The sequence below is a fragment of the Eleginops maclovinus genome, chromosome 15 (genome assembly GCF_036324505.1).
Source record: "Eleginops maclovinus isolate JMC-PN-2008 ecotype Puerto Natales chromosome 15, JC_Emac_rtc_rv5, whole genome shotgun sequence".
Taxonomy (NCBI): Eukaryota; Metazoa; Chordata; class Actinopteri; order Perciformes; family Eleginopidae; genus Eleginops; species Eleginops maclovinus.
Genome location: NC_086363.1, coordinates 13277970 through 13299411, shown reverse-complemented (window position 1 = coordinate 13299411; position 21442 = coordinate 13277970). Strand labels below are relative to the sequence as shown.

General features: G+C 41.2%; 1 protein-coding gene across 2 annotated transcripts; it reads right to left on the bottom strand.

Moving 5' to 3' along the window:
- Window positions 1-2263: 2263 nt before the first annotated feature.
- On the bottom strand, window positions 2264-14004 carry LOC134876908 (E3 ubiquitin-protein ligase pellino homolog 2). 2 transcript variants are annotated; one of them, XM_063902150.1, is made up of 7 exons: window positions 13693-14004; window positions 8840-8969; window positions 8255-8356; window positions 7640-7837; window positions 7354-7539; window positions 6641-6858; window positions 2264-6055 (listed from the first exon to the last, which is right to left on the bottom strand). In XM_063902150.1, the coding sequence occupies exons 1-7, from the start codon at window positions 13770-13772 to the stop codon at window positions 5671-5673; spliced, it is 1299 nt and encodes a 432-aa protein (XP_063758220.1). In that variant the 5' UTR covers window positions 13773-14004; the 3' UTR covers window positions 2264-5670. The 2 variants fall into 2 exon arrangements, with proteins under 2 accessions (XP_063758220.1, XP_063758221.1); XM_063902151.1 differs by having other exon boundaries at window positions 6653-6858.
- Window positions 14005-21442: the final 7438 nt, after the last annotated feature.

Here is a 21442-nt window from a genome sequence, read left to right as displayed (position 1 = left end):
CTTCCCAAACAGTGACATGTGATGACAGCCTCCATGGCGGCAGAGTTGGGAGACCACTTTGTGAGACAGTCCGGATTACCATCCCAGTGCCACAACATCACATCCCTAACAGGATAACACAGCATAATAAACTCCATAAAATAATCAAACTTATTACCACTCTTAACCCCTGTTTAATACATTTGGCTCAGCTTACGTGTGCTGGCATCCTCTCTTAGTCGAGCCACAAAAGAGTATAGTCTTATAACACTGGAGAACACAGGACAGCAGCTTGTGATGCCTTCATATTGGCTTTAATTGGATTTGTAAATTATGTGGCTAAATTAACACTTTCTATGGCTCAGTGACTTAGTGAAATGTGTAGAAGGGAAGAAAAAAGGACTGGAAGTCTTAAAGTTAATTAATCGTCTGTGGCCCCAAGCTTAATTAAAGTTTCCCAGTGTTTGTAGTTAATGGGTGGATTGATGGAACAATGGCATGAACGCCCCCTGCTACCTCCAGAGTGAGTCCACAGAGAGGGAGATATCAGAGTCTTTGATTAACACTTTCACACACACACACACACAACTCAGATGCCTTCACATAGGACCTAACTTGTGTATGCTTTTACATTGCATTTGTGGGCATGCACACGCACTAATGTATGCATGTAAACACACACACACAGTCCCCTTCAAAACTTCCCGGCTACAGATACCCATGGCTCCCCATTGAGGGTTTCACATTAATTAGCTGGGATCAAAACCTGCAAATCCCTCCATTGAGAATTGAACTGTATTACTAAACCCTGCCTCCATCATCTATGCTAGGTCCCATGACACACACACACACACACACACACACACACACACACACACACACACACACACACACACACAGCTGCCAGGTCTTCATTACCCTCACCGCTTTCTTCACTGTACAGTATTTTCTATGATGGGAAATTTCATGTCTCTGATAATCTAGTTAAAGCAAAGGGAATTTAGGAAAATGTTGCATTAAAACACAAAACAATTTCAAATGATGAATCTATTTCAGATTTTTTTGACAGGTTCCTTTTCAAAACAAGGACTCAACAGAGCTCTACAGCTATCAGTCTAATTCAAGTTTTACCTCTGGGGGCAGCAACCAGTATTTTCCAAAGATGATGGGTTAATAGATTGAATATTTTGCAGTGCATTCTTCCCATAGACATGTGTGTGTGTATATATAAAGAGTCTGTCTCTCTCCCAAACGGTCTTACCAGCATGCAACCAAAGACCGCTCAAAAGTGATTGGTCAACCATGAAACCAGAATGCTCCAGAAACCAAAATCTTGTCCCAATGCCAAGACATTCTGCATTCCTCCAGCTCTTCTATTTGTGAGTTTAGCTGTCAACCCTCCTTTGCATTCAGCCGTCACCCTGTTCTTAGTATGTAATTGGGGTATTTTATCAATGAAAACATGAATACAGTTGCAGGAAGTAACAAGGACGCTGCCCTCATTTCAAGTATTAAGGACATGCTGCAAATCAAAGTTTCTCAATCAGGTTTGGCTCCCAGAAACCCTCTACTGAATCTTTATTCCTGAATCTGTATATACAATATATACATGAGCATCATCCTTCTAGAGCAAAGTCATTCTATTTGATTTCATTTAAAACTGGAAAAAGCTGCTAATTATTTTGAGAGCTCAACACACGTATCATTTATAACAATATATTATATATAAAAAATATTAAAGTTTCTATCAGAATGTATTTCTTTTATACAGTTTTTTCCAGAGTTTCAGCTTTTTTGTTTTCTCAGCCATGCTTGGGAAATCATTAAATGTAGTGTGGCAGTAAGATACCCAAGAAATAAGCTTCAATCTTCTTCCCCATGGAGTGAAATCATTTCTGAACAAACGTTTGAATAACACAACTCAGGATTCTCTTAGAAAACATTCATTACAAGACAAAATCTTTGTTTTTTAAAGTGCTTTTTTAAATGAAGCGTTCTGTATTTTTGCAGGTATTTATGGCATCTTCTCACATTTGCGTGGTGATGAACAATGACTGCCAAACCTGCTCATTAAAATGCTTGATTTAAAGAGGTGATGCAAACTCACAGCAACCTTATCATAGTGTATGTGCCCTGCCATCACATACAGCGCAGGTAGAGAGCGCCATCTGCTGGTGCATGAGCTGTATTTGATGTAATAAACACAATCTGACCATTATGCTGAGCCACAGTATTAAAAAACCCTGAAGAAGTTACACAAAAAAAAGCCAAAAAACAGAGCAAATTCAACTTTTCAACAGGTTTATTGACATGTGTATAGCGATTGTCTGTGCACCCGACGATTACAGGAGAATATGATATAAAATAATACAAAATAGCTGTACATAACACGGATGTATTAAAAGGAATGCATTGTTAGAGGTGAGGTTCAAACGCTGTATGTTGCGTGTCAGCTACTGACTCAACTATAGCAAGATGAGTTAGGATGTTGAGGTTTTGCCATCTGGTGTGAAGGACAAGTGAAATGTAATTAAAAAAAACAACTTCTAATTACTTAACTGGAGATATCAAACAACCTAAAACACTGAGAAATTCACAGATACTAGAAATAAAAAAATGTTTAGGAGGAAATTGCATAAAGACACCTATAACCCAAAGAGGGTTCAAATGAAGACTAAAACAAAGCAAAGGTCACGAGATTAGCTAAAATAAATATATCAGATTATAAAGTGGAAGCCAATGAGGGTGCTGCAACGGTTCTCCATCCACATGCCAATGGTGTTACATTTATCGTTGTATATATTATCTTGGAAAGCAGGATTCACTGGATTTGGCGTGCTCAGAATAGGGCAGCTGATGGAGATGTTTTCCTAGCCTGTTCGTGCCTCCACCCCTTTTTTATTTTTTTAAAGACCCGTATGTGACTGATGCTAGATCTGTGGCACTACACCACAGCATGCCCTCTACAATTTGGCATTTTACATTAGATGATTACTCTGATATGACTGAAAGTGTCTTCTACCAGGCCTCGCAAGCTGTGAATCTGAAATCACTGATCCTGAGCTACAGTAATTATCAACACTACGTCAGTTATCCACCGCACTAAAGCAAGTTTAAATCTTGTATCGAGACTTCACACGGCATTTTGAAAATCAAATCTGGCTTTGAATATACCCCGATTGGTGTGAATACAAGATTAAAACAAGCGGATTTCTTTCAGCAGTGATTTGTTTGGTGGAAAATATTAGCATAGTAGTACAAAGTGGGATAAGGTCTCATTCACAAACGTCACACATCTATCAAGTATGAGGATTTTTTTTTTTTTTAACTCTCTTTGCTTTTTTTCTTCTTTTCTTTTAGAGAGGTCTTCCAAAAACAAAGAACAGAAATTCTGAGGTTTTACCAGCCGAGGACTCGGAAGACATGTTGGTCTGCGACAAACGCTCTCAGCATGAAGAACAGGTTGGTGATCAACCGTGCAAAGTTGTTCAAAGTGAGTGTACGTGTAGTGTTCATACTGTGTGTGTACGTTCAGCACATGCAAGCTAGACACAATTTTCCATGTGAGTGTGTATTATCAATTATACATCTTCCACACTTGAGGCTATTATTGAAATTATCTGACTTTACTTTTTTCTCATCGAGCTAATCCACCAAAGCTACACCATAATATTCAGTTACAAAAATAGTATCACAATATAGACCATTCAATATGAGCACCAGGGAAGGCTAAATATAGCCTGAGTATTTGGCTACATTCATTGTCTGGGCAATGTTTTTTTCATGGTAGCGGTGTGTTAATAAGTGTGTGTTTGTTGGACACAGTGTTGGCAATGTTTTTCTCACTCACAAGCTCTCCTAGATCTACCACACGATAATATTCGTAAACATACGGAACTTGCTTACACTGAGTAACAACGGTTAAACTAAAACCCAATATCAGTTAGAAAAATAGTTTTTTTTTTTAACACTAAACATCTAAAAGAATTCCCCCCCGCTTCCCCCAAATAAATCCCACCCCATTTCCTAACAAAATAGTTCTTCTTCAAAACAAAACAAAATGTTATCTTTTGAGGTTATGCAGGTCAAACCTTTTTGACTCTCCACCGTACTAACATGGACCCTGTTTACGCATAGTTCAGTAACCAGAAGTGTGTTCAAATGATCACAAAGGCGCTCTTTTATCACGCTGCGGTGTACTTCTGCAGCCTAAAAGCATACTTATATAGTTAGAAATAAATGTTTAATCACTGATTCAGTTGCTCGTCATTAATTTCTAGTGCTTTGGTTACATCACACACACGACATTTGGAAATAAACCACTTTGAGATATTGAACACGCCTCTGGTTGAGCCCTTAACCTGGAAACCGTTTCAGCCATGTTCAAGAGTGACCGCCGACCTCACACCTGGCTAAACATAGCACAACATGTAGCTTATCTATGGGAGTGCTATTATTGCTGTAGAGAGTTATGGAGTGGATTTCTTTTTACCCGGTTTCAATCCGAGCCCTGTGCTTATCCTCGCTCTGCTTGGTAATCGGGGTAAGATCTGGCCTTAAGAGGAGAACTTGGAGTGGTTCGATCACACAGCTTGTGGAGTTCCCTTACGAGAAGTCTGCAGGCTTTCATTCCAACCTTTTACTACACACTGGGACTCATTTATTGGATTCCCCTGCATAGATTTCACACTAAAAGATGCACGAGGACAAAAGATGAAAAACTGCATAAACTCCCTTTAACGATGATTAATCATTTTCCCTTGATCAAACTTTCAAAACTTAAAATGATGAGTAAAAGCTTCTGACTTCACCTTTGCGGTTAAAATGTCCTGCTCACAATTCAGCTATGAATGTAAATCAGCAGGATGTTCAGGGGACAGGGAAATCAGCAACCAACTCTATAAAAAACGTATAAATGATATAATATTATATTATAAAATAGGGTGTTTTTGTTGAGACCAGATCGGTTTAAAACTGTTTTATGAGTTGCAGCATTACAATATAGTGTGAGTAATGATGAAAGTGGTCAGAGGTCAGGCCGAGAAGAAGTGCAAGAGGTGGCGTTTCACCGAGTTAAGGACACACAGGCACTGCAGACGTGCAAGACACAGCAGATCAACTGAGTAAAAAAGGCTGTTCCCTATTTCTGTGCAAGAAAGCTACGTGTCATGTCATACATGGCTTCTGAAAAAGTCAAATAAAAAGGATGAGATCTGGTTGTTTGTGTACGATTAGTGGGTCATTTCATCATGGGGTGAATTCATTTGAAATGGGTTAGAGTAGCATCGTGTAAGCTACAGTTTTAGTTAAGAGAATCCTCTCTTGTTGCCGTTAGCTAAGCAGTGGAGGTGTAATGTTTGGTTGGAATGAAAAGCGGCAGATCTTCCCTGAAAGAGTAAACACTATCCATGTGACCCTATCAATCACTCCATCATGTTTGTTTCCACCTACTCTCAAGATCTTACACCAATCGAGAAGCATTAAAGGTTGAACACGGGGAGGGATTTAGCTTTGAGCTGCATTCGGTAACAAAGCGGGACAGTGTTACACCAAGAAACAGACTTGCTGTTGAAAATAACAGCACTACTGATCCACTACCCATCCCTACTGAACACTGACCGACGTTTGAAACAAGAATGAAGCTCAGGCATCTTTGTGTTACTGTGTTAGTGGTTTGCCAAAGAGTGGCGGCTAGTCGATGGGGCCCTGGAAGATAAGCCGCGTCCAGCCGGGCGTGCTTAGTGCGCTGGAGCAGAAGGGGCAGACGGGTCTGAAGGCGTGCGTCCCGTGGGGGAGCGGGGTCTCGGCCCAGTACCTGGCTGTCCTCTCCGAGCAGACGTGGCCGCACGGCACAAAAGCGTGGGTGGGAGCTCCAGCGTCCACGTACACGGCGGGCTCACAGCCCAGCCACAGGGGCACGTAGGGACCCACCGTCCTGCACAGGGGACATTCCCGCCGGGTCGTGGATACCTCGCCCTCTCCTGGCATCTCCACCCCCTCGGATCTCTGGCCCCAGTCGTGGCGTCCGTGGACGTGGCCGCAGGTGAGGTAGACCCAGGGCTGACGCTCTTCAAGGCTGAAGCAAAACACCAACAATGTGAGTATTTGAGACTTTGTATGAACACCAGTGATTTATATTTAAACTACATAAGTTAGCATGTAAGCACTTCCGAGGTCAACTGTTTTTAAATTTAGATGCCTGGAAGAAGGCTAGCTCAGAAGATTTTCCAATCTTACGATAAACAATACGTCAGACAATACCCTACTCGTGATTTTCCAAAGCTTCTATGTGTTATTAAAGAGGCGGTGATACAAATGGCTAAATTAGACTACCAGACATCCTCACAATGAGTCTGACTTTAGCTAGCAGTGGTAACGCGCAGCAGAACTTCATGTCGTTTAAATGTTCGCTTTCTACTTCTGCCGATTACATTTACACTGCAACCATAAAGTGGTCTTAAAATGTGGAACCTATGCTGCTGAACAAAACATGTAAGTATCAAATGTGTGAGCCTTTTTTCCTGCAATATGCATAAAATCCAATCCAATAAAGAAATCCCATATTACAGCGAGTATTGAGGTTTTTGATTATAGACAGGTTACTTGAGATCGAACAAGATGAACGTCTGGATAGAAAAGAATGAGCATTTTTTAAACATACTTTGGCTCCCACCTGTGGCTGCGTGGCAGGCTGGGGAAGGCCAGTGTGCTGAGGCCTACAGGACACTGGGGCCGGGACGCATTGAGCTCCTGGCGAAGGGCTTCCAGGTGACGGAGGGTGGGGGCCCGCATGAGCCCCTCACCGGTACGCCACAGCAGGGTGGCACCACACAGGTCCACCAGAGAGCCGTCACGTAACGCACTGCTCTCGCCCTCCGCCTGCATGGACACACGCATGCTTATAATCAGATAGTTGTAACCTCACAGCCTGGATGACGGCGAAAGCAACATGGAGTGTGTTCATTTTGGCAATGAAAACTATGAACAATAATATTTAAAACCTTTTTCTCCCCATTTAAATTTAATGGTGGTTGTATCAACATGCAATATTGTCTTTTTTTATATATATATAAAAACTAACTTTTACCAGATTAAAATAAAGATTTCCTGACTTGAAAATAAAATAAAGACTACAATCCAGAATAATAAAAGTGATCATTGATTAAAATCATTTAAAAAATAACTATGTTCTTCTTTTGACTGAGGAATAATGCCTTGCCTTCAGTCAACTAAACATGATATACTAATTGATTGAGATTGACAAAACAATATTTTTAAAAATGACTTACAAGGACCTTTTACAGAGGACTCAATAAATTAAATTACTGACAAAAATGAAGACTACTGAAGAAGGTAACCAAACCGGTGCCTCACTAGTTTTCCCCGGCTGGGTCCAGAGCGTGTCTCCCGCAGGGCGTAGACATCCCCGCACACGGAGATCTCCCTCCACAGGCCCTGCTTAGGGTCCTCTGGAAACCCCTCTGGGTGCATCACCAGCACCCCATTGGTAGTCAGGCCGTCCATATGCCCATCAGGGTTTTTCCATTTGGTTGCTTTCTCCTGTGAAGGCACAAATACATCAGAGTATATTCAATCACTTCAAAACTGATTTGAAAAAACTGACATTTTCACAGAAACCTGAGATCATCCGTCTTCTCACCCCTAAGAAGATATTTTTGGAGGAGTCAAAGCCGGCGGCGTAGATTCGTGCGGTGTAAGGTGGGTTGCGTTCACACACTACTCTACAGGCAAAGCGTGAGATGGTGCTGGGAGCGATGGAGGGGTCCTCCCCCTCCTTCCCCCCTCCTGAGGTGTCTGTCACCACAAAGTCAATGGGACTTTCTGTGGAGCGTCCAATCTGCGGGGGAAAGCACAGACAGGGGTTCATTGTAGTTCATTGGTATTTCTGGACATTATTCATCAGACCAACTACATTTCAAATGATTTTCTTCAAAAGACTATTGGTATATTTAACTACAAAGTCATTCATCATTTGAGATTCACACTAGCGTCATGGTGTTTTTGGATTTTCTTCCCCACACGCTCGTGGGTTTTATCACCGTAATACATAAGCTGTGATACTGTGATACTATTCTAAGAGCAAACTTTGTGTTTAAAAATAGGTCCCAACAGAACCAAAATAACCATCCTCCTGGAGAAAGTCCTTTGATGGCATTACATAACAGCATATTTCAGGAGAAACCTGCACGTGATCACAAAACTAGGAGTTGTCAAAGAGACGTTGTTGACCCTGTTTGATTTCCTCGGCGTTTACCTGGAACATGTCTGTGCTGTTGTCATGGCAGTACTCCACCACCACTGTCTGGTTACGGGACAGCGTGAAAGAGATACTGTGCTGCCCCCTGCTGTGGACAGCCTGCAACAACAATGGCAAAAAGCAGAGTTGGTGAACACTCATCTTCTGGAAAAATCTTTCATTTCATCACAGAACACAAATCACACTTATGTCATGAATTAAAAGACAATGAGATGTACCTCTATTATTTATTATTAAATAAAAGCATCATACTTTATTTTTAAATGTGACAGAAGCATGTGTAAATCACATGATGGTGATAAAATAAACACACACACACACACACACACACACACACACACACACACACACACACACACACACACACACACACACACACACACACACACACACACACACACACACACACACACACACACACACACACACACACACACACACACACACACACACACACGCTTAGTCATCCTTCCTCTAGGACATTTATTAAAGACAAAAGGGAGTCACAGGAAGGATGTTACACACTGATAAAACAGTACACAAACATGACACACACACACACACACACACACACATGCCTACCTTAGTGTCCTGTGGGGTGTTGAGGATGTGCACAGCGCTGGGTTTGACACCGTTGGCCTTGGCCCTTCGGTACAGAGCAAAGCGGCTCTTTCTGCGCCCGCGGTCTCCGGTCGGTAGAGAGCCATTGTACCTGGAGAAAGATGGAAAAGTGGTCAGCAAGGACACACAAAACAAATTCATCTGAGAGGAGACAAGCTTGTACGTGTTCATTCCAGTTCCTCGACCTTCATTGAGAAAGCATAATTCTGGAAAAAAATATATTGTTTGCATACTGTATTTATGGTCTTTTATTACTCGTGGGAAAAAAGTTATACATAAAAAGCCACTGATGGTGCCAACGTGCCAGAAAAAATAACTGGATTCAGAGTGCCGGCTCCAATGATTCTATGCATATTTACGGCTGCAGATCCTTTTGTGAAGCAGTACACTAAAACTATGCGTGATTACTGAACAGCTCAATGAAAAGGACAACTACCACTTGATCTCTCTCACTCAGCTTGTACTTGAGGCTCATGTTTACAGAAGCAGAGCTCACTCTTCATCTCACCTCGATTTCTTTGTTTTAGAATGCAAAGGGCTTTCAGCAGCACACAATCATTCACGAAACCATGGCACAATACCACTAAGAGGGAGGAGTTGCTCCCCCACACACTAGTGGCATCACTATGTAACACTCGCTCTTCTATTGGCTAGTGCCACAACACATTGTACAGGGTTAGGCTAAGAAACAGGACATCCTGAAGCGGTTGACCAATCACAACAGAGCCGGCCAGCTAACCAATCAAAGCAGACTGGGCTCTGGTTTCAGAGGGTGAAAAGAGCTGCTGCAGCACAGGCAGTATGAGAAGAATAAAGAGCTTTTTGAACATTAAAGCATGTAAACACGTCACAGTAGAGGCACAACATACAAATTTGAACCTAAAAAATAAGCTTAATATGGCCCCTTTAAAATAAACTGACTTTAGAATTCAGATTCTTCCTACAAGAGCGGTAAATAATGTATTCCAGACCTCAAGAGTTTTATAATTCATTTACAAACCTTCTTTGAAGAAGATGTCAGTTTTAATGTTTTAATGGAAATAAGTGAAGCCCGATGCTGAAACCTTTTTTTTTTTTAATGGTGCTGACATGATTATGACATTGTACTATTTTTCTAAAGAAGGTGTAGAACGTTCTTTTTAAAGTTTGAGTTCACGGAGAAGCAAGTATTCTGGTTTAAGGCTTTTTCGCTAATCAACAGGGCAAGGTCCTTTTTAAAAACCAATGAGAGGACACCCAGCGGGTGAGAAGACTTTGAGGGACAATAGCAGACTTTACATGCCTTCAGACTTGATCAGATCAGAGGACATCTGTTCTTCTGATCCGTCTCACAGTGGCCTCACAGTGTGGGCTGGAGAAACCACAGACTGCTCGGACAGTGTTTGTACAACAATGCTGAAACTAGGATTGATTCATCAAGCAGTCTCTCATAAGAAAATTAATCAATGCCAATTTAGTAAATTCATTAAATACTTAGTGCTTCAAATTAAAATGCTGATGGTCAGAGCTTTTCAAATGAAAGAGTATACTTCTTAGTCTTCTTTAAGAATTGTAAGAATTATTTTGTAAAGCTATTCGACTGCGTTAAGAGTTTTAACATGTCACTGGTGGATCATGTAAACGACAGTAGGTATTTGTTATTTGTGACAGAGTTTCACATTTTTTAAATGATAAGTAAAATGATCATGACTAAATAACCAATAACTATTAAAAACTTTGGTTTGGATAAAGCGCGAGTAAGGGAGTTTGTTTTTAGTGTAGAATCAGTCTTTGAATACACAGAGAAATCTTTCACACTGGCAAAAGTATGTGTCTTGATGATAGAGCACATAACAGCTAGGTTTAAAGATTGGCCATCTCTATAGGAGGTAAGAAACACATGTATGTAGAAGTACAATGTGCCGCCATTGCCAACATACAGCATTGTCACAAACAGCACCTACTTTTCTTTCGCTTGTTTATCATCCATTCGGAAACTAAATTGAAGTTCAAGATTCCAATCTTTACCTTTTACTTTGACCTTTTCTTAAGACATTTTTTGAAAAATTACTTTTTTTCTGACCAAATTTAACCAGATAATATAGAAGCTTATATGGCAGGGAATACAAATCCAATCATCCACACTTCAGACCTGAGTAATGGCAAAAGCAAAGTGGAACTCACAATGGATTGCACATTTGCTTATATTAACCTCTCTTCTCTTTTATTTGAGTTACTAAATTTGAGTTCATAATTGTATTTGGAAGACTTTTTAATTGTTTTTTTTTGTTGGTCAGCTGTGTGCCTGTAGGTTTGTTGACATTATGCATGTTTAATTAGCTATATATCTCAATGGATCGCAGGACCCAAATTCCTTTTCGGTAAGAAACAACCCTAATGCCAGATCAGGGCAGATGTTTGAGAGAGGATTCTGTATTTTAGCCAGAAAATACTTCAAACAGGCCACAATAACCTGTGATAATCACAGTAGATGCCTCATTGCTACCTGCTCTCCGTATGGCCTTGCCTGTCAGTTTAAACTTAACCCAGGCTGAGAAGAAAAGGTCTGGGTCAGGAAAAGAAGAACATGAGGACTGGGATTCTGAGGGGTCCAGTTAAAAGGCAGAAGCATTAAAGGGGTCGAGGATAAGAGGGCACAGGAGAGATATTCAGCTTATAGAAAGAGAAAAGGTAAGCGTCTTGACAGAAACAGAGACAGAAAAGAAGTCAGAAGCTATTATGAGAAGTACAGATGGGAAACTAAATCCAAATGAATGAAATGAAGCAAAAACAGGCTGTAGGGAGACATAATGGAGAGAGGGGGCTGAGAGAAGAGAGGGTTTAGGGGTGAAAGCCACTGTAGGAGCAGCTCCACGTGGTAACATTTGCCTGGGCAGTTCCGTTCTCCATCACGCATGTGCGCACATCATAAAGCACAATATGAAATATTCACTCCTTCTGCCCCTCGACACAGTTTATTTTCGTAGCCACCAAGGAGGCCTGCTGCTGAGAAACTCAGCACTCAGCAAAACACTGGGAGGCTGGCAAGACAGGGAACTGGGCAAGACATGGAGGAATGCGACACAGACTGTGTTAAGAGGTGTTACGGGTGAGATAAAAATGTGCTCAGGAGATAATCAGAGAACGAGAGGAGGTAGTTATTGGAGTGGGTTAAGAGTGAGTTGCTGGGGGGATAGTGCAGCACTGTACACGGTGTCCAGGCTAAGTAAGGTAACGAGCGATGGCAGACAGCCACTGCAAAGATCACAAGGTCTGCAGTGACATCGACCACACAGGGCATGGGTAATCAAGGCTGACATATGCAGAGTTGAACCACAGTTGCATAAAACAGGCCAGAAAAATCTGACATCTGACAGGAAGTAGTTGAAGGACAGCCTGACACCAAATGTTAAGAGTAACTTGCTGTGTTTGGGGAAAGAGGAACTGGTGGGTCCGAACCATATGAAATCCAGCTGACCGGGATATGGGTTTACATTTTTGTTAATAGTGTATCTGTTGCTGTAACCAGAATGTGACATTTTAAACATTATACATTATGTAACATAACCAAAAAAGCAATAGCAAAGTGCAAAATCTATGGTTTTCATACCACTCAGCCCTTGCTAAAAACCACAGATATCCATAATAGCCTGCAATCCTGTGGCCTTCACTTTCACAGAATAAGATCAACTCAAACCTCCATCACTGTGTTAAAGGGAGCCAATATAAATGCATTTTCAACCATCAGCGAGGCACATTAAGCATTGCAGCGCACACCGCATAGCAGGACAGTGTTTAAGTTGCATGCCCCAAACCTCAAATTAGGCATTAAACTATCAATTCCTTATTCTGGTCTGGAGGATGTAAAAGGACCGCTGTGTTCAAAGAGTCAGATGACGACGAGGACGACTAATCAGTATTCTTATGCAGGCGGGCTACAGCCTCCTCACTCCATGTTCAGCCAGAGGGGAAGCGATAGGCCATTAGGTCAGTTATCTTTGGCATACACAGGAAGCTCCGCAGGGCAAGAAGAAGGCCTGTGTAAGCCTGGATATGACTGTGTATGTTGTGGCATTTCTGGTCCCTGCAGACCCTGCACAGTGTGAAGCTGTAAGGGTGGAAATGCTGTGGAAGCTGGTGGCTGTCATCAGCACATCCTGTCTAGTGTGTGCTGGGGATGTCGAGGGGCTTGTCTCCTCCTCCTCCTCCCTTGCCATGAGTGGTCATCTGGCTTTATTAATTAGTAATAAAAGAGACTTTATGACTTAATAATATTCGCAAGATTCATGTATTTTTCAGACAATGATATCATCCCCAGAGCTACTTTTAGCAAGCCCAGATCCAGCATAGTATGACATCATTGGGATTTTCAGGCTGAGCAATCCAGCGCTGCTGCTTACCCACACTACAACCATTGATGAAAAACAGCTACATCCGTAGTAGCCTTATGTGCTATGGCTAAAGCTAAATGTTGCACCTTTTACACTCAAACGCATCACCCATAGTGTGGAAACAACACGGCGACGTAGTTACAGAGAATATGCTTGCAATTGTGACATAAAGTTAGTTTGTAACACAACTACATAGCCATAGACAGACGGTATACGGCAATGTGCAAAAAATGAGCTCAAATGTGTTACTATGATTAGTTAACTGTCCAAAAAACGACTAATAAGAGGTTATATTGTTAGGGAAAGTGGATTAAACGCTAACTCACACGTCATCTGTTGGTGTATTGTGCTGATGGTGCCGCTACATGTAAACGTTCATTTTCCGCTGGACCTATTCTCCGTCCTTTTCGATTTTACTATCAGTTTAGGTTTTAACAGACTTACCCCAAAATGACCAATTCGCCGTATTTTACCGGGTCTTTAACGGGCACATCATCATCTCCGTCTTTTTTCGGTGAATTCATCAGACTGGACTCCTCCAGAAGAAAAAAACGCGTCCAATAGTGCTGAGATAAAACAATGCTAACACACTCCAAACTGAAGGGAAGTGATTCGGGTTGTAGTCTAATAGTGTTTGGGCACAGTTTGGCAAAGTTTTCCCAGACTTCTCGTTGTTTGTTTTATTGTTTTAATCCCGTGAATGGGCATCTTTTCGTGGCTTTAATGCTAGTGTGTAGCTAGCTAGTATCGCAACATATCTGTTCACTAGCATAGGATACAACAACGGCTAACGGCGGGGTGTGGGGCGTACCATATTTTGTAGGGGTCGTTATTCAAAATGTATCTCGAAATGTTTTGCAAAATGATCTCTACTAAGGGAATGTGTGTTTTTCAGGAGTTTTACACAACAACACAGCAATAATTTAATAGTGTTTTGGATTATGAAATGCATTCATATATTTGATATGCAAATGTTCTTAAGCACTAACCCTCCTGTGGAACAAGGGATGGAGGCAGCCTAGATGAAGCTGGCTCCCGCTGATAGAATAAAATGAGGCATTTCGAAATCCAGAGGAAGTTCCCACATCTCTTGGCATGTAGAGCTGCACTGACACATTTAACGTTAAATACCCAGATCATTTGATGTAATTTAAGGAAAAACATATATCTGATCTCCAGGGCCATTATGGAGTCTGACGTAATGAGACGCTTCGGGGGGTGTGGTGTAGATATAGGATGTGGGTCACCATTGCGCCCCAGACAAAACACCTTCTTTTCGACATTTAATGTGGGCAATGGGAGACAGAAATAGGCCTACTGCTCTCTTTAAACATGTTCCCAATGTTCCCACACTTCCTCACTCTCTCTCCTCCCCTCCCTCGATCTCTCTCCCTCTCTCTTAATCAAACAAATTGTGTTTAAATGTATTTGCTCACAATGCTGTGACCACATGAGGGCAGTGCACCAAAGTTGCAAAGTAAAACTATTCAGTTTATGACGAAGTCAGTAAACTATTTATGCAAAAGTGTATGTCTACACGTCTAGTTTCCACCCACTGTATTCTACCAAACAGGTTCTTCTTATGGTGTAATGCTTTGGGATACAGTAAACTTTGGGACCAAGGGCGTAGCTAGGTTTTCAAGTTTGGGTGGGTGGAGCTGTGTGCGTGCTAATGCGAGCACTAAAACATTTTTGGGGCCTCTTTTTTAAGGTGTGTGTGTGGGGGGGGGGGGGGGCACCTGCATGGTAGTACAATAACTCAGATGGCATGATGGTGGATAAGTAAGTCTGGGAGTTTTGCGCTGAGCAAAGCCACTACACCCCCTTAGTGTTTTGTGCTGGTTGTGTAGTCAATATATTCTTCAACCAGGTCCATGTTACCTAGCCTTCACATCCTCTAAGGGGGTCCGGGGGCATGCTCCACCAGGCAGAATTGTTTTAATATTTTAAAGTGAGTTGCATGCATCTGGTGCACTTTGAGAGCGAAATTAAGATGCTAGATCTAATAGAACTTTGTGGTCTTGGTAAGGGGAGGGGGCACAACTCTCAACACTAATATGAAAAATATATCAATCAATCAAAGTATAAAAAATACCTTAACCAATGACAATTAAGTGAAATATATTCATTTCAAGAACTTTATTCTTCAAAAAGGGGCATGACACGTGAATGCCCTTTTTCAAAATTAATTTCAAAATGTTCATTTGGGTGGGCTTTAAAACATTTTAGGTGGGCTGAAGCCCACCTTGAATAGGCCTAGCTATGCCACTGGTTGGGACAGCTGCCTTGTCACCTACTTGACACAAGTTCCTCCAATAACCTTGTTGCGGTTCATTGTTCTTTGATGAGATAGAAAGCAAAGCCTCAGCTGCAGGCTTTTTGGACAGAGCCAGGGTGTCAGTAACAGAATCTGTTCCCTCTCCAGCTACCTGGCTGCCTTTATCTGGAACAGTGTCCTCCTCCTTGGCAAGCGGGAGTAACATGTAGTGACTTGCATGCAGGGTAAGGAACATAGGCATCATGCATAATCTGCATGATTCTGCAGTGTGCAGTAATGTTTGCCCTTGATTTTGTGTGTGATGGTGTCATTGAAACATTTCCCTGTGCAAATATACAGGTGTGACTGATTAATGTGATAACAAATTCAAATAGAAAGGGCACGGTCATTTCTCCCACATTTCTGCATCTACAAAGAGACTGTTGATGACACTGAAAGCAGGAATGACTCATGAATGAGTTTAAGCATAAACCGAACCGAACAACCAAACACACCCTTAATATACTAACGACAGACCACTGAGCAACTAATCAACCAACTGGAGTGCTGACTCCATGAGGGTATAGAGTGGTACGCCAGCTCTCTGTTTGTATAACATACTTTTCATGTGCGATACAAAGTAGAAACTGGATGGACCAGATGTGTGTCTGTGTGCATGTCTCAGTTAGTGTGAGTTTCTTTCTTTCCCACTTGGGATTAAGGTCACACCCTTCACACTCTCTGTCGCTCTCTTTGTCTATCCATTCTCAACTGCTCTTTCCTCTGCTCTCCCATTTTCTTTCTGGCCTTCCATGTTTGGCTGAATGACAGAAATAAACTAGAAAATATGTTTGGCTTGCGTCATGCAGGAGGAATCCTTGCATGCACCTAATTTATTTTGTTTATGACCATCATAATCAATCAGTAGGGCAAGGATCCAGTCAGTATTGTGGGGACTATACTCTCAGTTAAAAAGGAGTTTACAATGCAAAGTATGCCCTGAATGAATAAATGGCACTCTTTAATCATTTATCTAGCTTTATTATGTCCCCTAGGAGAATTTGATTTAGCTTCTAACTTGGGCAGATGCTTGTCATTACAGAGTTTTGTTCATAAATTGTCTTTCTCCTCATGACACATCGCCGACAAACAGGCAAGGAAACTGTACATTTAGTGACTGTCTTTCCATGACGTAATCAGCTCCGTCACACAGAGTGTCCTGCAGTTAAAGTGATGAAGTGCTGGAGATGTAGTTATTAAAAAAAAAAAATTGGACATTGGCAGTTTTCATTGACAGGCACTTTGTACCATGATGGCCTCATCAGCCTGAAACACTTTCAGTGAGTTGATCACAGGCTTGCTTGCAAATCCCGCTACTGTATCTTAGTATTTACATTCATGGTTCACAAAATAAACCGTGCGTGACATAAGAATGCTGTACAGTAGTTAAACTCAGTAAGTCAGCAGTGCATACCAATTTGAAATCTCCATTTATGGCAGCTTGCTTTGACAGGTTTGTCACCGGCATGATTATAAGAGATGTAACCGGCCAAATTGGGAAGGAATGTGAAGGCTGCTTGAAGTCCACATTGTGTTACCTCAAACACAATGTTAAATCACATTTCAAAGTCATCTAGGAACCATATTTGGTGAGCAGATCAGAATGTATGCCTAATTTTGAACATGTGGAATGCATTACCTTTTCTGAAATTAAACATCTTTAGGCAGGCTGTATTTCAACACAAGCAAAACACATTACAATGAGTAACTACTCATCATTTCTAAGTGCATGCTCATAAAGAATGTACGCAAATATGATCCTTGTGGAGTTACATGATAAATATGTACATATACAGGTTGTCACAACAAAATATTGAGTACATATTTCAGTATAAGAGAGGCCCAAATGTAAATCACCTTAAGATAACTTTCTATTTACACATAAATGCCACAACTGTATGCTACTGCTGTTGTTATTTTAGCCTAGGCAAACTGACCACATGATCAGAAGGAGTTTGTGAAAAACGTGACTTCTGGATTGTTTCAATTATTTATGTTGAATGTCAGAGTATCAGTGACATAAAGATGCCTCCTGGCCGAGTTCCTTGATCTGGATTTAATTGACGCTGATTTAATGATTTAGATGTGAAAAAGATACAGTATGTGGTAGAAGAATGGTAAGTAAGGGATGGGAGATCAGACAGTCAAATTAGACTGCTTAGATGTTCTTCAGTCATATGAGTGTTTGTCAATGCTGCCATAGAGACAAAAGCAAACAAAGAAAATGCATTTCTATCATTTAGTTACCCTGTTTGTAGTAGTCTTAGAACGACTTGTAACGCAAAACCTGCTGGATATAACACATACCAAACAAACGAACAATTGTAATTTAATCACCTCAAAGAATGAAATCATGCCATGAATGATATCGTATAAGCCTCACTGTGTGCCTGGGTAGTGCATGAGGTTGCAACAAAGAGACAGTGTGCTACCTGTGATGCACGAGTGCACACATGCCTACTGGGTGTGTGTCTGTCTGTGTGAGAAAACATACTCCCTCTACTTGAGAAGGAGGCACACTCCTACATAGAGCAGGCATGATACTGCAGATGGCTCAGCATATTCCCATTCTCGGACACAACAGGCTCCACTAGTGATTTTGGCTTCCTGCAGGGAAGACTAATTACATACACAAGCAGGTTTGTTGCAAAACACTTCAAATGGATAGCATTAGGACCAATTGTGTATACTAACTGTACATAATAACTACAGTTATGCAGTATGGTTAAAATAGTTTTGATTTTAATAGTCCTGAAATGTGTGTAGTTCTTTGGGGAACTTTAACTGCAAAAAAAAAAAAAGATATTGTTTTTTAGCCAATCATTCAGCAAGATGAGAAAAGATCATGTGAGATCATGTGAGAAGCCGGAGATAAAGGAAGTCATTCAATGACCATAAAAACGACTTTTGAGCCAAATCAAAATCAGTTATAAACCAAAAAACTGCTGCACATGTGAAAGATTAACCATAGTAGTCAGTTGGTTAGGCAGTACCTTTTATGTATTCCAGTTTTTAGAGTAAAGCAACTGAATGCAGCTGATTAACCTTCAAAATGACACCCTCAATTTTGTTTTGATGCTAGAAGGAGAATGGTGTCTCTGTTATTCCCACTCTGGGCCCCAAAGGCAGTTTCTCACACTATGTAACTCTTGTGAGGGTAGTAGAATTTCCCAAGGGAAGTGCATACTGCTCTATGGAAATAAATTGATTTGGGTAAAACTGGATAATATCTTATGGTTTAAATGTTTTCTAGTTTGTCCCCTGATGCCCTACGGCTGCTTTGCCTCAATTCCCGCTGATTTACAGAGTTTCCTAATGGACAGATAGATTAGCCTGTCTTGAATTATGCTAACTGCAAACTGCAGTTAGCTCGGTTAGCCATGAAGCCAGGACTGGGAGTTCTTAGCGTGGTAGAGTCTTGACAGCTACAGGTTTAGTTTCAGTCCAGAGATGGGTTGATGCTGGCAGGAAGCAGAGTCACTGTTGTCCCAAAATCGGGTTAGTATATGCTAATATTAGCTGTCATACTACGTCATGGTATTGCACTTGTTTGATGTTTGACATCTCACTAGTTCAGTTACAGTATAAAGAGATAACTGATTAAAGGCAATAATGGAAAGTAGAACCATCATTACAACTTAAATAAACAAGTACTATGAGAAACAGGAAACATTGTCCCAGCAAAAAAAGCATTCTGATGCCTTTTAGTAGGACTGCAACTCAGCTGAAACATTGGCTAGTGAGTTAAGACGTTCCTCTCTGATTGCTTACAGCACAAAGAGTCCCTTCACAAATCATTGAGCTCCCTGGAGCACCTGCCAACAACCTGCCATACATGTACATGACCTGAGTACTATAGGCTATATACACAGCTGCCTTTTCGAGTGCCTTACACAAAAGCAGATGGCTCCTCAGACAGGTCATTAGTAAGAGCCTTCGGGGAGGCTGTGTATGGTGGGTTATTTTTGGATTTAGTGTTGTGTGTTATTTAGGGATGAAGTTGTAATGGTGACTCTAATTCTGTGTTTGTACAAGTGGGCGGTTGCCAACCTGCAGGCACCAGAGGGAAAGAGAGCGGCATTTAAGAGTAATTGGCACCCCCTGTTCAGGTTGACACTATTCCACAGCAGACCTATTAATAATTACACAACCTGTGAATGGCAGCCTTTGACCTGGGTTAACAGATTTTATTACAAAGGCTTTTGAAACATGTAACTTGCATTTGCTGATTCTGTTAATTCAATTCAAAATAAATTAACAGAGGAGGATTAACTGAGAGATAAACAGTTTTAAAAGCATTATAGATCAACTGCTGGCCCGATTTTAAAGGCATTTTGTGAAAAGCAAAGCATGGCCATGGAAGAACATATCACATTTTGGAGGATATCAGAAACAAAGGGTGGATACATGCAGTGCCGCTGCTAGCCATTTTGGTGCCCTAAGCATAATTCCTTCATGATGCCCCCCCCCCCCCCCCCCCCCCCCCCCAATAAAAAAACATTATGAGTTGTGATGAGTGAGTGGGGAGGGGAGGCGGGAGGGGAGAGGGGGGCACCATCGGTACCTTTGAGTAGTATGCCTAAAAAGTGCCTCATATTTCTATAGTCTACTGAAATAATTTCGGCCTTATAATTATTATGACGATTTTTCATTAGGCTATTTTTGGTGGTGCCCCCTCGACACTTGGTGCCCTACGCACAGCGCGTAATGCGCGTTATGGGAGCGGCGGCACTGGATACATGCAACATTTTTCCTCATGGAAACGGCCTTGAAAGAGGTCTGCACTTTCTGACCCTCTAGTTTCAAGTAGTTTCAGCAACAGGGAAGATTTTTGGACATTATGGCCCAAAAAGACTCTTATATAGAAAGTGTAGATTAAATACATTGTGAGTAAACCCTAATCGAAGCAAATAGGTTATCCGTTTCACTGCTTTATGCAAACATTGATCTCTCCAACTGCTCTTTTTTTTAAGATGTTGGAAAATAAGCAGTTTTGATTTGAATGATGTCAAAAAACAATGCTTTCATTTCACAGCCTCCATTAATTACATCTGTGAACCTGAATCATTACTGCCAAACACATCCCTCCCACTGCACAGCTTCCCCGCCAAATGCAAGCACAGGCCTCGGGCTCCCTGTAATTATTAGCACATTGTCCAAAGGCGAGGGGAAATGCAATGTGCGACAGATTCTGAGGAACTTACAACTGCCTAGAAGCTGAATGTCAAGCTGCACGCTGCTTTTACGACACTGTTTAAACGGGCTCCATGACAACCGCGACATTGAAACTTTTCGAGCCGTAGCTTAGGCCTATCCAGCCAGTCCTAAAGTCCCTTTGTGTTTTTCAATAGAAGATGTGGTTGGACAGGAAATGCGTATGAGGATAATCATTCAATCAAAAAGACAGTTGTTTTTGAAGAAGATTGAAAACCAAAGCATGAATTGTATTCTTGATGAGCTGAAGAAGAATTGGTTTGATAAAGAAAAAGCAGGGGAGGGGTGTTGAGTTAGATAATGTATAAATATTTTTGAATTAACTATTTTATGGACACTTTTCTTAGGAATTTCAAATGTGATTAGTCTCTGTGTGATTGAGATAATATTTCCATAACGTTTTATGCCAACATTTACCGATGAACTTGGTTTCTCTTATCAATTTTGTTTAAAGGAAAAGTTCAACAGTCCTTGAAATATACTTAATCACTTTTTCGCCAAAAAGTTAGATGGGAAATCATTACCATTTCTGATCATTTGATTATTTTGCAACAACTGAAGTGTAAAAATGACAATTTTTAGGTTGTATATTGGATTATATCTTGGTAACAGCCACCACTGGATACGCCAGGAATTGAATGCTTGTTTATTTTTATTTTGAGT

Coding starts and splice junctions, on each gene's coding strand:
- LOC134876908 (XM_063902150.1), bottom strand. CDS start 13,772: ATGAATTCACCGAAAAAAGACGGAGATGATGATGTGCCCGTTAAAGAC. Junction 8,970..13,692: donor GGCGAATTGGTCATTTTGGG/GTAAGTCTGTTA, acceptor ATCTTTCTCCAG/GTACAATGGCTCTCTACCGA. Junction 7,540..7,639: donor CCAAAAATATCTTCTTAGGG/GTGAGAAGACGG, acceptor GTGCCTTCACAG/GAGAAAGCAACCAAATGGAA.